Raw genomic sequence first — 12,664 nt, 5'->3', positions numbered from 1 at the left:
CTCCAAACCCCACAGAATAGAAAAAGAATATTTAAGTATTTTGAAAACTCATTTTCTCTACACCAGATACAAGAGTGTTTCAAAATAAAAAATGGTACCCATAAAGTGGAACATGTGAGAACTGTTTCAAGATTAAAAAAACAACCACCAAAATAAAAACTTACCCTACTCATGATGATGCCACTGATTTCCAAAACAGACATATCCATTTTTTTACATTCATTACCTTCCCAAATGATTGCACTCACTCGTTCAGAGGCAGGGCTCGTGTTCTGTAGCCAGAACAAATGGTTCTAAAGATAAAAACAAAGCAAGTTTCTTAGCAAGTCTTCTTAATTTCCTTTGCTGTTGGAAGGACACTTACCAATGCCCAGTAGTGTCTGTCTGTCTCTCTGTCTCTGTCTCTGTCTCTGTCTCTCTCTCTCTCTCTCCCCAACTCCTTCTCTCTCTCTATCCCTCCCTTTCTCTTTCTCCCTCCCTCCCCCTCTCTCTTCCTCCTTCTCTCTCTCCCCTCCCTCCTTCTCTCCTTTCCACCCTCCCTCCTTCTGTCTCTCTCTCTCTATCCTCCCTCCCTCCTCCCCTCCTATTTCACACACACACACACACACACACACACATTTTAAAGTTCCTAAAGTGTTTTCCTTGGCACAACCCTTTGGGGTACAGATAGTATTAGCATTCCCATTTTCATGGATTTGGAAACTGAGACCAAGAAGGATTCATGGGTTGCTCATAGTCACACGCCTAATAAGGATTCATCTGAACTCCTAGAAGAGAGTGGCTGTCCTGTGGGCTGCCAACTCCTCCTCACCCCCAAGCTTGCTTGGATCAGCTTTGCTGGCAAAGGGTCCCCCAGGGAGTTGACAGCTTAGGCATAGCAGCTGCTGGATGAGGATAACATATGCCAGCCTCCCCAAGGGATGCCTCCCACCTGTGTCCCTTCCCATCCCCCAGACCCTCCTGATGGCTCATGCCCTGAAGCGGATCCTCTACTCCACCTGGTGCCCAGCTGAATGCCAGTTTGCCTTCATCTCCCGGAACCCACGGAGCCCTGCCAACAAGCTCTTCTGTCATTTGTTTGCAGGCAGCCAGCCTGGGGAGGTAATGGGGGCCCCCAGGGAATAGGAGGGGGCCACATCCAAGACCCTCCCACTGCCCATCTGTCAGTCTTGAGAGGCATCACAGGAACAGGAGAAGGCCAGGGTGGCAGGCAGAGACCAGAGACGCTCCAAGGCTTGGTGTCTAGCTGCCCTATGCTCCCTTCATGGCACCCACCCAAATGAACATCCCCTCCCCTCCCCCTCTTGCTCCCCTTCCCCATCTCATCCCCATCTCCATCCCTTCTCCATTTTCTCTTTGCCTTCCCAGGTCCAGATCCTCCACCTGCTGCTCTGCCGTTCCTTTCAGCTCTCCTACCTCTTGCAGCACCCTGAGGATCATGCCCAGCCTGGACCAGGGCCACCTGCGGAGGAGCCCCCCAGGCCACTGCCCAGCCCCGGGGGTCCTGCCGGGTTGATCAGGGAGCCCTTCGGCCGGGATCAGGTCTCTCAAAATGTCCACGCCCTGGTCTCCTTCCGGCGGCTGCCAGCCCCAGCCGATGGGCCGACAGGCAGCTCGGTGAGTGGAGAGGCGAGGGATGCTGGGGAGATGGATGGCAGGGATGAAGGCCATCCTGTCCAGGCCTCGTTTCCCAGACCTTCTCTTCTGGCAGCTGGGGGTGCAGTGGGGGTGCCTTAGGGGGAGCCGTGGGTTTGGGGGGGGAACCTGACCCGTCCTAGACCAGCTTCTCTGGCTACTTTTAGGAGGCAGCGAGGCATTGTGGAAAAGAGCTTCAGTTTGAGAATCCGAGATTGTTGTTGTGTCTGTTGTTCAGTCCTTCTCAGACTTGCCCAACTCTGTGACCCCATGGAGGGTTTTCCTTGGCAGAGATTCTGGAGTGGTTCGCCATTTCCTTCTTCACCTCATTTTATAGATGAAGACACTGAGGGAAACAGGGTTAAGCAACTTGCCTAGGGTTACCCAACTAGTAAGTGTCTGAAAGTCCTATTTGAACTCAAGTCTTCCTAACTCTCAGCCTGGCGCTCTAACCACTACCCACTACCCACCTCCCAGGAGTCAGAAGCCTTGGGTTCAAATCCCAGTTCTGTTCCTTTTACTCTCTAGGTGACCCTGTGTGTAAGGTAAAAATGAAAGTGAATATATAATAATAACTTTAAATATTATATTTTATAAGATTTATTTATAATCACTAGAAGTAAAGGAATAAAAAGGTAATTATATAACAAAATTTAAAAAAAAAACACCTTATGCACAAGCTAATCTACCTGTTCAAAAGTCCTGTGTTCACAGCTGCCCTCCTAGGAAGGAAAGAGGGCTAGATAGGGAAATCCACCAAATTTATCTCCTGTCTATGTCGGCATGGCATGACAGGAAGTCAGTGGGATCCTGGGCAATGTAGTTCAAAGGTACAAAATTTCCAATTACACACTATTTGGAGTTAGACTTCCCAGACCCCTTCCACTTTTTCATAAGCAACTTCAAGAAGGACAGCTGCCTCCTGGGCTTCTTTGCGGGGGGGGGGGGGGGAGGGGGGGAGCCTGGCCTGAGACTGGACAAGGACCGGGACGTCCATAAAGACACTCCTTGAAGGCAGCGACCTATAGCCCATAGCAGGACCCCAAAGAGTGCTTGCTATTTGTTTGACTAATTAAGAGAGGGGACATTGAGGCTAGGACTGCAGCTCGCACTCAGACCCAGGGAGGGGGATTTAGAGTAGAGGCTGTGGGGCAGAGGGGGCTGCAGGGGAAGAGACAGGGCAGTCGAAGGTGTGCTAGAGCATCCTGAAGTCAGAGACCTGGAATCTCCCCTCCATCACCTGCTACTGTGGGACATGGAGCTACTTCCCATCTCTTCTGAATCTCAATTTCCTTCTCTGAAAGTTGATGGAAATGAACCTCCAAGACGCTTCCAATTCTAAGCCTCATGGTGCAGCAGAAGGAATTCTAGATGCACAGTAAGAGGACCTGGGTTCAAATACAGGCCCATCTCCCCATTACCTGTGTGACCCTTCCACTCTCTGGGGTTCCATTTCCTCAGCTGTAAAATGACAGGTTGATAGACTCCAAAGCCCCTTGTTTCTCTAAGGTAGCCCATGCCTAGACCCCTTTCTTTAAAAAAACATTTTTTTTAACCCTTATGTTCTGTCTTAGAATCAATACTGTGTATTGGTTCCAAGGCAGAAGAGTGGTAAGGGCTAGGCCAAGGGGGTTCAGTGACTTGCCAAAGGTCACCCAGCTAGGAAATGTCTGAGGCCGGATTTGAACCCAGGACCTCCCATCTCTAGACCTGGCTCTCCATCCACTGAGCCACCCAGCTGCCTCATCCTGGACCCCTTTCTAAAGGATGCGCACAACCTATGGCTTCTGGTTCATAGACTCATAGACTTAGAACCAGAAGGGACCTGGATCCCTTGGACCAACCATTGACTTAGAAAACCACAAATGAACATTTTCTATGTTGCATTATCTTTTTATTTTATTTTATTTTATTTTTGTTAAACATTTCCCGATTACATTTTAATCCCGTTCGGGTGAGCCCCAGGGAGTTCAGGACCACAGATCGAAGCTGGGATTTGGGTCTTTTGCCAGGTACCCCACTGGTTAGTCCCATGGTTCTTCTAACGGGACAGGAATGGTGACAGAGCCAGGAAGGGCTGCCCACTCTGTGGGTCACCAGAACCTGACCCATGATCTTCCGCCCTGGCTGTCTGTGTCTGGGACTCTGCCCATCTCCCACCTCACTCTGGTCCCTGTCTGCAGAAGGAAACGTCGGAGGCAGAAGGACGAGGGGTCTCGGCCCGCCACTCCCGCCTGGGGAACCCTTACTGCTCCCCGACCCTTGTGCGAAAGAAGGCGATTCGGAGCAAGGTGATCCATTCGGGGGCCTATCGCTGCTGTACCTACGAAACCCAGCTGCAGCAGTCTGCACGGGAGGCCTGTGAGTGTGTGTGTGTGTGTGTGTGTGTGTGACAGAGAGGCTGGGGGTATGGACGGGGACCCATGGAAAACACAGGGCAAGGGGCCAGGGCAGAGAGCCACCTGCTAGGGGCTGAGGGGGCACTTATGGGGGCCTTTACCTAAAAGGGAGGAGGCCTGGGCTTCAGGAGTGCCTGTAAGGCTTGCTTTCCTCTCCACAGCCCTGGGAAGGTAAAAGGCCCCCAATCCCAGGTAGAGACCAGCAAATCCAGCCCATTCCGCATCTGACTTGGGTAGTATGAGAGTTCTCTCCATTTTAGAGAGGAGAAAGTTGAGGCTAAAATAAAAGTGATTTACCCAAGTGACAGAGAAAGGGTTTGAGCCCAAGTCAGTGTCCTTTCCATTCCCTCCTGGAGTTTCTTTGTTAAACCTTCTGTTTTAAAATCAATACTGTGTATCAGTTCCAAGGCAGAAGAGTAATAAAGGCTAGGCCATGGGAATTGTGACTTGCCCAGGGTCATGCAGCTAGGAGGTATCTGAAGTCATATTTGAACCCAGGACCTCCTATTTCTAGGCCCCCAGCTGCCCCCCTCATGGAGTTTTATAAAATGTTGGAGCTGGGAGGGTCCTTAGCGACCATCAAATCATCCAACCCCCTCATTTTCCAGTTGCCAGTTAACTCTTGGTGCTGGGGGTAGGAAAAGGAGCTGGAAGGAGGCATTATTTTGCCTCCAATTCATCTCTACCACCTTCCCCATCCCCATCCCCATTCCTCTCCTCTTCCCCCTCCCCATCTTCCTCCTCTTCCCCATCCCCATCCCTATCCCTATCCCCATCTCCCTCTCCCCCTCCCCTTCCCTCTTTTCTTCCCCTCCTCTCCCCTTCCTCCTCTTCTTCCCCATCCCCGCCCCCGCTCCTATCCCCATTCCATTCTCCTTCCCCATCCCCATTCCCATCTCCAGGCTCTTTGCCATCAGTAAGTCGGGTCTATGTGGGATTTGAGCTAAGGTGTTTATGGCCCCCCCAGGGCCAGGCTGTGGTGCTTTGGAGAGTGTTGGGCACAGACTCTGAAGCCTGTTTCCTCAGCAGTTTCCACCTCATCTGTAAAATGGGTTCCCAGGGCTGTCCTGAGTGTCCAGTGAGAGAATGAGTGTAGAGCGTTTTATGACGCACTGCAGACACGCCAGCACTTATTAACGTTAGTGTGTCACCAATACTGTAGTTCCCGCTGCCTGGGAGAGGTGGGCCCAGGGGGCCAGTGGCCTGGCCTGCCTGGTGGAGAGCGAGGGAAGCCTGACCGAGAACATCTGGGCCTTCGCCGGCCTCTCTAGGTGAGTGAATTCCTCCCACACCCCCCCCCCCATGAGCACCCTTCCAGGCTGTTGTAGTCACCTCACGGGTGAGCTAGAGGCAGGCTCTTCCTGGGCTCTGGCTAGGGGTTTGGGCATCCTCCTCCCCATTTCTGGGGAGCTGGCCTGTCCGGAGAGTCACAGACAAGTGCTACCTAAGGCCTGGTACTCACCAAGGGCCCCCTCTGTCCCAGGGCCCGGGCACTCTCCCTGCTCCGAAGAGATGTCCTTGGGGCCTTTCTGCTGTGGCCCGAGGCTGGTCCCGGTGGCCAGTGGTGCCTGTCAGTGAAGACTCAGTGTGGTGTGGTCCCCCATCAGATCTTCAGGACTAACTTGGGCAAGTTCAGTGTGGAAGTAAGTGCTTGGCATCTGGTACCCCTAATCCCTACTCATCCCTCCCCTACCCCAACCTCTCCTCTGTTCACATCCCTTGGCATGTATCGAGGCCCCTGGAAATCTTGGCTTGTGAGACTTGGGACACCTGGGTTGGGTGAATGGATTAGGGGACTCATCTGGTTTCAGGATGGAAGGAAGGAAAGAAAGGAGGAAGGGAGGGAGAAAGGGATGGAAGGGACAGAAGAGGAAGGGAAGAAGAAAGGAGGGAAAGGTGGGAGAGGGGAGGAAAGGAAAGAGGGAGGAAGTGAGTGAGGAGAGGTATGGAAGAAGGAGAAAAGGGGGAAAGGAGGAAGGAAAGAAGAGAGGAAAGGAGGGATGGAGGAGAGAAAGAGGGAAGGGACAGAGGGAAGAAAGAAGAAATGAATAAGGGAAGAGAAGGTAGGAAGGAAGGAAAGGAGGGAAGAAAGAAGAAATGAAGGGAAGGAAAAGTAGGAAGGAAGAAATGGAGAGAGGAAAGAAGGAAGTAAAGGAGGGAAGGAAGAGAGAAAGAGGAAAGGAATGGAAGGAAGAGAGAAGGAAAGAAGAAGGAAAGGGAAGGTAGGAAGGAACAGAGGGAGAAAAGAGGGAATGATGGGAGAAAGAAAGGAAGAAGGAAGAAAGGAAGGGAGAGAGGGAAGTTCAAGGAAGGAAAGACTGACTTACTAGGTGCCAAGTACTGGAGACACAGTTACAAAACTGAGAGGGTCCATGACCTCAAGGAGCTTCCTCTTTCATAGTGCAGTGGTGACCAGACAGGGGGGTTTTGGTCTGGGCAGTCAGAGAGACAGTGAGTGGAACCTTCTGGGAAGTGGATGAACCCCTTTAGAGAAGCAGGGGTACTGTCATTTTGTTGACTCCACCTTGACAGTGTTCTTGGGAGAGAGAGCCTTTGGAAAACCTGAAAACAGTAGAGAAATGGTACCTTAACTTTGAAAAGCACTTAGCATGTGCCTGCCACATAGTTGGTCGGTGTGATGCTTGTTCCCTTCCCCTTCCCCCATTTATAAGTCTAATTTGCACAGTGCCTGGCATATTAATAGACAGTTAACAAATCCCCATTTCCTTTCCTTCCTCTGGGAGTTCATATTCTTCCTGGGGAAAGACAGCTTAGCAATGACATTTCTATAAGGCTTTAAGGTTTGCTAAGCACTTACCATAACTCATTCGATTCTCATAGTAACTCACTGAGGTTATTATTCCCATTTTATAGATGAGGAAAGAGGCTGAGACTTTCCCAGGGTCACATCCCCATTCTCTGAGGCAGGATTTGAACTCAGATCTCCACAACTCCAATCCAACATTCTAGACGCTGGACTGCCTCATTTATAGGAGTAACTATGTCCATACAAGATTAGACAATGTAAACCTGAAGATAATCACAGAGGAGAAGGCGCTAGCAGTAAAGGGACCAGGAAAGCCGCCCCCTCCAGCTTGTGTCAGAGGGAGTCTGAACGGAGTGCTTTGTTCACCTTACAATGCTGTGGGAACAAGGGGGCAAACTCTGGCTCTGCCATTTCCTAGCTGGGTGATCTGAGGCACATATGGAGCCACCCTGAGGCCAAGTCTCCTTTTCCAGAAAATGAAGGGCAGTGGGGGGAGACTGGATGCTCTGGTGACTCAGTGCGTCTGATTATTGTGTCCCTGACTCAGGTATACCAGCAGAGGATGGATGGGGGGTGGGGGTGGCTGGAGCTCCGGGGACCCAGGATGATGGTCTTTTTCTTGTGCCCTCCCCCTCAGCATCTGCCCACAGAGTTCCCCAGCCTGGAGGCCTTGGTGGAGCACCATTCAGGAGCTGAGCGGAGCCTTTTCTGTCCCCTGGACATGGGACGTCTGAACCCCTGCTATGAAGCACAGGACTATGGGCCCAGCCGGCCTCCATGGCCCCGGGGCCACCCCAAGCAAGAGGCCCGGCAGCAAGAACTGGGCTAACACCAGTTTTGGTGATGCCAGCTCTCAATTAGTGTGTGTGTGTGTGTGTGTGTGTGTGTGTGTGTGTGTGTGTGTGTGTGTAATTTTAAGTTATTCCCCTTGGATTTTCCCAGTTTGAGCAATCTCTTCCCTTGGTGCTAGTTGCTTGTGGAGCAAAGCCCTAAGTGGGGAGTCACCCTGTCTGGCCAACTCTTGCACACACACACACACACACACACACACACACACACACACACACACACACCCCACACACACACACATGCTGGCCCATCCTCAGAAATGGCCCGAGGCATGGTGGGGAGAAATCTGCAGCCTCCCCTTGCCTTGCTGCGTGGTGGCTAAGGAGACAGTTGCTCAGCTGGGCTGGCCTGGCTGGCTTCATCGGAGATCTTCCCTTCCGTGCATGGATGCGTCTCAGCCTTGGGGGGCCCTGGGGCTTTTTAACCTGGGCTCATTCCCCCCAGAGTCTGCCTCTACCCTCCATGGGCTCACCCCAACCTCTGGTTCCAGCCTTCGTATGGACGAGTTGTTTTATTCAGAGACTCCTTTGGGGGAGGTGGAGGGAGGACAGACGTCCAAGCGTCATGACTGAAAAAGTCCTGGGTTTAAATCTCTGCTCTCATGACCTTCAGCAACTCATTCCCTTCTCTGGGCTTCGTTTCCCTCCTCTGTAATGGAGAGGGAGGCAGTGTGGTACGGTGGATAGATGCTGGGCCTGGAGGCAGAAATACCTGAGTTCAAATCCCACCGCAGATACTAGTTGGGTGACCCTGGGGAAGTGGCTTACCTTCTGGCTGTCTCAGTTTCCTCATCTGTAAAATGGGGAGGAGGGGTTGGACTCAGTGATCCAGCTTGGAATTTATGATCTATGTTAAAGATGTTGGTCCCTAACGTCCAATGATTCTGGGCTCTGTTCTGATAGTCCCCTGTGGTTGGGGCTGAAGGTGCTTCAAGGCAGTTAGTGATCTGGGATTCCTTTTTTTTTTTTCTTTTTCTGGGATTCTTTGATCCTGGATTGATGCATTTGGAAAGGCGGCCCCCAGGCCCAGGGGAAGGGAAGGAGGAAGGGCTGATTTGGTCTTTGGATGCCACTTGGCGTTGAGGCCTCTTTGTTTTTTGCTAGAGCTCCATGGTTAAGGTAAGAGGAGTGCTGGGAAGGCAGCTACAGAAATGCTGGAGGGGGACCCATCTCTTCTCCTTGCCATGTTTATAGCATCAGCGTAGGGCCAGGTATCCACAGCAGCTGGCCGGGGGCTTCTACAATATAACTCAGTGCACCAAATAACAGGATTCTGGGGTTGTGAGTTGGAAGGGACCTGAGAGATCATCTAGTCTAGCCCTCTCATTTCAAGGAGAGGGAGGCTCAAGTCAAGAAGAGGAAGATGATCTACTCAAGGTCACATAGTCAGTAGCTGAACCCAAACTTTGGCGTTAGGTCTGGGTAACCTGAAAGAGGTAGGGAGTGAATTGAGCTCAGTGGACTAGTTCCTGGGCCTCTAGGCTTTGCGGTTCACCAGGTACTTTCTTCAAAATCATCCCCTCAAGAATGGAAACTGAGGGGTCTTTTCCCCTTCTTTTCACAGATAGGGAAACTGAGGTCTCAGGAAGTGACTTGTTCAGTGAGGCAGCTATTCAGTGTCAGAAGTGGGATTTGAATATATTTCCTAAATCCATACATCCCCAGAATCTCAACTCTCTTTTCCCCTCTCTCTCTATCCCTGCTCTCTCCCCTTCCTCTCTCCTTCCCTCAGCCTCCTGCCTATCTTTGTCTCTTCTCATATTCCCTTTTCCCTCTCCACCTCTGTCTCTCCCATTCTCCCAAACAGCTTGCTATATAGTAAATGGGGCTGTGGTCTTAGAGTCAGGAAGTCTAAGTTAAAATCCTGCCTTAAATTAACACTGTGTGACTCTTAACTTCCTTTTAACTTTCGTGGCTTCAGTTTCCTTATATGTAAAATGAAAGGGCTGAACTCAGTCTCTAGGATGCCTTACAGCTTTTTTTTTTTCTTTTAAACCCTCACCTTCCATGTTAGAATCAATATTAAGTATTGGTTCCAAGGCAGAAGAGTGGCAAGGGCTAGCCAATGGGGGTTAAGTGACTTGCCCAGGGTCACACAGCTAGGATGTGTCTGAGGCCAGATTTGAATCCAGGACCTTCAGTCTCCAGGCCTGACCCCCTGAGCCACCTAGCTGCCCCTGCCTTCCAAGCTTTAAATCGACGACCCTTTGCTCTCCTTTGGCCAGCTGGAGCCAAGAACCAAGTAAGACCTACAGAGTTAGGGGAGAGGATAGCTAAGACTTCAGTAGCAGGAGATAAAGCCAACTCATTTAATTCTATGGTCTTCTCCGCTTCTCCACCCTGTGCCACCCCTTGGGAAACTACAAGTTTGACTCTCATGTCTGGCTTCAATGGCAGAGCATTCAAGCACTGGTAAGGGTAGAAGGAGAGGTTGGAGAATTGGGTAAGAAACATGGAGAAGGCGAAAGAATGTGAACTTTGGCCCAGGTTGGGCTCCCATGGGGTTTTGGGTAATCTGAATTAGAGAATCCTGCTTTCAAGTATGGGAAGTGATAAGATGTTCAATAGACTTTCACAACCTTGACCTCAGAGGCTGAACTGAGAACAGAGAACCCATGAGTGGAATAGGCTGCTGGGTGAAGTAGTGAGCTCCCCATCACTGAAGTAGATTCTTGATGATTGCTTGTCTGAGATAACTTAGATGGGATTTCTAATCAAATAGGAGTTTAGAATAGATGATCTCTGAAGCTTCCCGTGCTCAGGTTCTGGGCTAGTTTAACAATACAGGTAGGTATTTCTCCTTTTAAGTAACCATGATGGGGTCTTTCAGATTCATCTTCAATGTGCTGGATTCTCAAAGGTCTCCTCTTGTTCTAGCTGACCTTTACACGTAAGACAGTGGGTCTCCTATGTGCTTTCCCCTCACCCGCAAACCAGGCACAAAGCATTAGAGCTTGGCTGGATTGGGTTCTTTGAATTCTCCAACCCAGGGACACAAAGAGGGAAGCAAGTTACTTAGTCACTGTGTGACATGGGCATATTTTCCTTTCTGGGGGCCTCAGTTTCCTTATCTGTCTAATAAAGGGTTTGGATGAAATCTTTTCTGATTTTCATCATGACAGTTGAATATGAAAGAGTTGCTGATGGTCAATGGCTGATTTCTGAGTTCAGGAATTAGCTTCTATGTAGCAGGATCTGGGGGAAGCTCCCAGGCTGATTCTTCCCCTTTGCCAGTTTTCTCTTGGGGGCTTTTTTTCTGAAAGGGAGTATGATGGGCAGGACTGGACTGGACTAAATTCTGGAGGTGGGGGAGTATTGGGAGGGGTGGCTGTTATCAATAAAAACATTTCTCTGAAGATGAATGGGCAAATAGGGTTAACTTTCTATATCTTTTTGGTGGGATCCTTTTATTCCATCAAGAATACTTGGTAACTGGACACAGGCCTCTGGCCTGGGCCCCAGGGTCAAAGTTTCCCCCTATTGTGACATGAGCCCTGATGGCTCCCAATCCATGACAAGAGTGGGCTAGTATCGGACAGTTCAAGGGAGGAAAAAAAAAAACAGACTATGGAGCAAATAGTGTAAAGAGGGTTTCAAGAGGAATGTTTAATCTACTTAGAGAACAGCTTTCCCCAAACACTTTAATATTCATTATTATACATCTGCCAAGTGTGAAAGTTCTAGGCACCTGCCCTATTTGTATACAAACCGCAAATGTACTAATTTTAGCCTAACTGTCCATTGTGAACTTTCTGGGAATAAAACCCTAGATTTCTTTTAAAAAATTTCTCAGACTTTACACAAATTTGGAGATCTTTTGGGGAAGCCTCTTCATTAGCTGAATTGGGCTCCTCTTGGGCTCCTTGTCTCTTTTCTCTTCACACCCCCCCCCCATCCCCTTTTGCCTTCATGAAGCTGATTGGGTCCATGTTTATATACTTCCCCTGTACTGGCCAGGTTCAGGGGTCAGACTACTTGGCCTTCTCTGAAACAATTTGTTATTGTTATTTTTCAAATCCTTACCTTCTGTCTTAGAATGGATATCAGTTCCGAGGCAGAAGACTGGTAAGGGCTAGGCAATTGGGTTTAAGTGAATTGCCTAGGGTCACACAGCTAGAAAGTATGAGGCCAAATTTGAACCCAGGACCTCCCACCTCCAAGCTTTGGCTCTCCATCCACTGAGTCACCCAGCTGTCCCCAATTTATTTTTTAAGAGCCCCGACTTTTTCATGGTTGAAGGGAAACCTGGCCTAGGTGGCCACTACTTTAGCTTCCGTTAGAGAGGTCAGGGAGAAGAGAGAAGCGGGTTTGGGGGGGTCTCGAAGTGGGCACCGTCTTCTCGAGTTTCTCTCTAAGCCAAGGATGTCTTACTTGAAAGGCCTCTTTTACCTCTCGCCGCATCTCTAACTTTCCCCCAACTCCTGCCTGCGTATTCTAGTCTCTACCATCTATTCCTCTCCCTGGGTCTCCTTGAGCTTAATGAGCGCTTCCTCCCAGAATGCAGCTCTCCTGGGTCCCTAATTTAGGGGTATCTGTCCCTCCACCTCCAGTCTGTCAGTGTCTCTAACCCTCCTGGCAATGAGCGCTTGGGGTGTCCGGCAGACCTACTGACGACGTCTGCCGTCTCTCTGGAAATGTCTCAAGCCCGTATCTCCTGGATCGGCCCCACCATGGGGGACCTGTAAGGGGAGCCGGGTCGGACACTTGCTGGACTTGGCCTTTGTTGGGCGGCAGGAGAGGCTTAGAACGTCCAAGCTTTCCCCCGAGCCGCCACCGCTTGTGACGCCAGAGCCGGTCGCTAGGCAGCCGCGAACGCCGCGACAGGCGGGAGGAAGGGGCGGCTCCCGGGCTCGGGTCCCTGCGGCGGCGGCGGCGGCGGCGCCTGCACCGCGGAGCCCCCTCCCCCCCTCCCCCCGGCCCAGCCCACAAGGACCGGAGCGCCGGGGCGGAGAAGGAGAAGCAGGCGCCGGTTTCGGTCCCCCAACCTCCCACGCGCGAGCGCGCCGGGGTCCCCC

General features: G+C 50.8%; 1 protein-coding gene across 1 annotated transcript in view; it reads left to right on the top strand.

Moving 5' to 3' along the window:
• SH2D5 (SH2 domain containing 5) overlaps positions 1-7,630 on the top strand; it is a 14,019-nt gene extending 6,389 nt beyond the window's left edge. Inside the window, exons 4-9 of the mRNA XM_044668712.1 lie at positions 955-1,101; positions 1,369-1,617; positions 3,819-3,996; positions 5,197-5,305; positions 5,518-5,677; positions 7,439-7,630. Coding sequence (XP_044524647.1) covers positions 955-1,101; positions 1,369-1,617; positions 3,819-3,996; positions 5,197-5,305; positions 5,518-5,677; positions 7,439-7,630 — 1,035 coding nt within the window. The remainder of the gene's footprint in view (positions 1-954; positions 1,102-1,368; positions 1,618-3,818; positions 3,997-5,196; positions 5,306-5,517; positions 5,678-7,438) is intronic.
• The last annotated feature ends 5,034 nt before the right edge of the window (positions 7,631-12,664 follow it).

Source organism: Gracilinanus agilis, chromosome 3 (genome assembly GCF_016433145.1).
Source record: "Gracilinanus agilis isolate LMUSP501 chromosome 3, AgileGrace, whole genome shotgun sequence".
NCBI classification, from domain to species: Eukaryota; Metazoa; Chordata; class Mammalia; order Didelphimorphia; family Didelphidae; genus Gracilinanus; species Gracilinanus agilis.
This window is presented reverse-complemented; position numbering and strand designations above follow the sequence as displayed.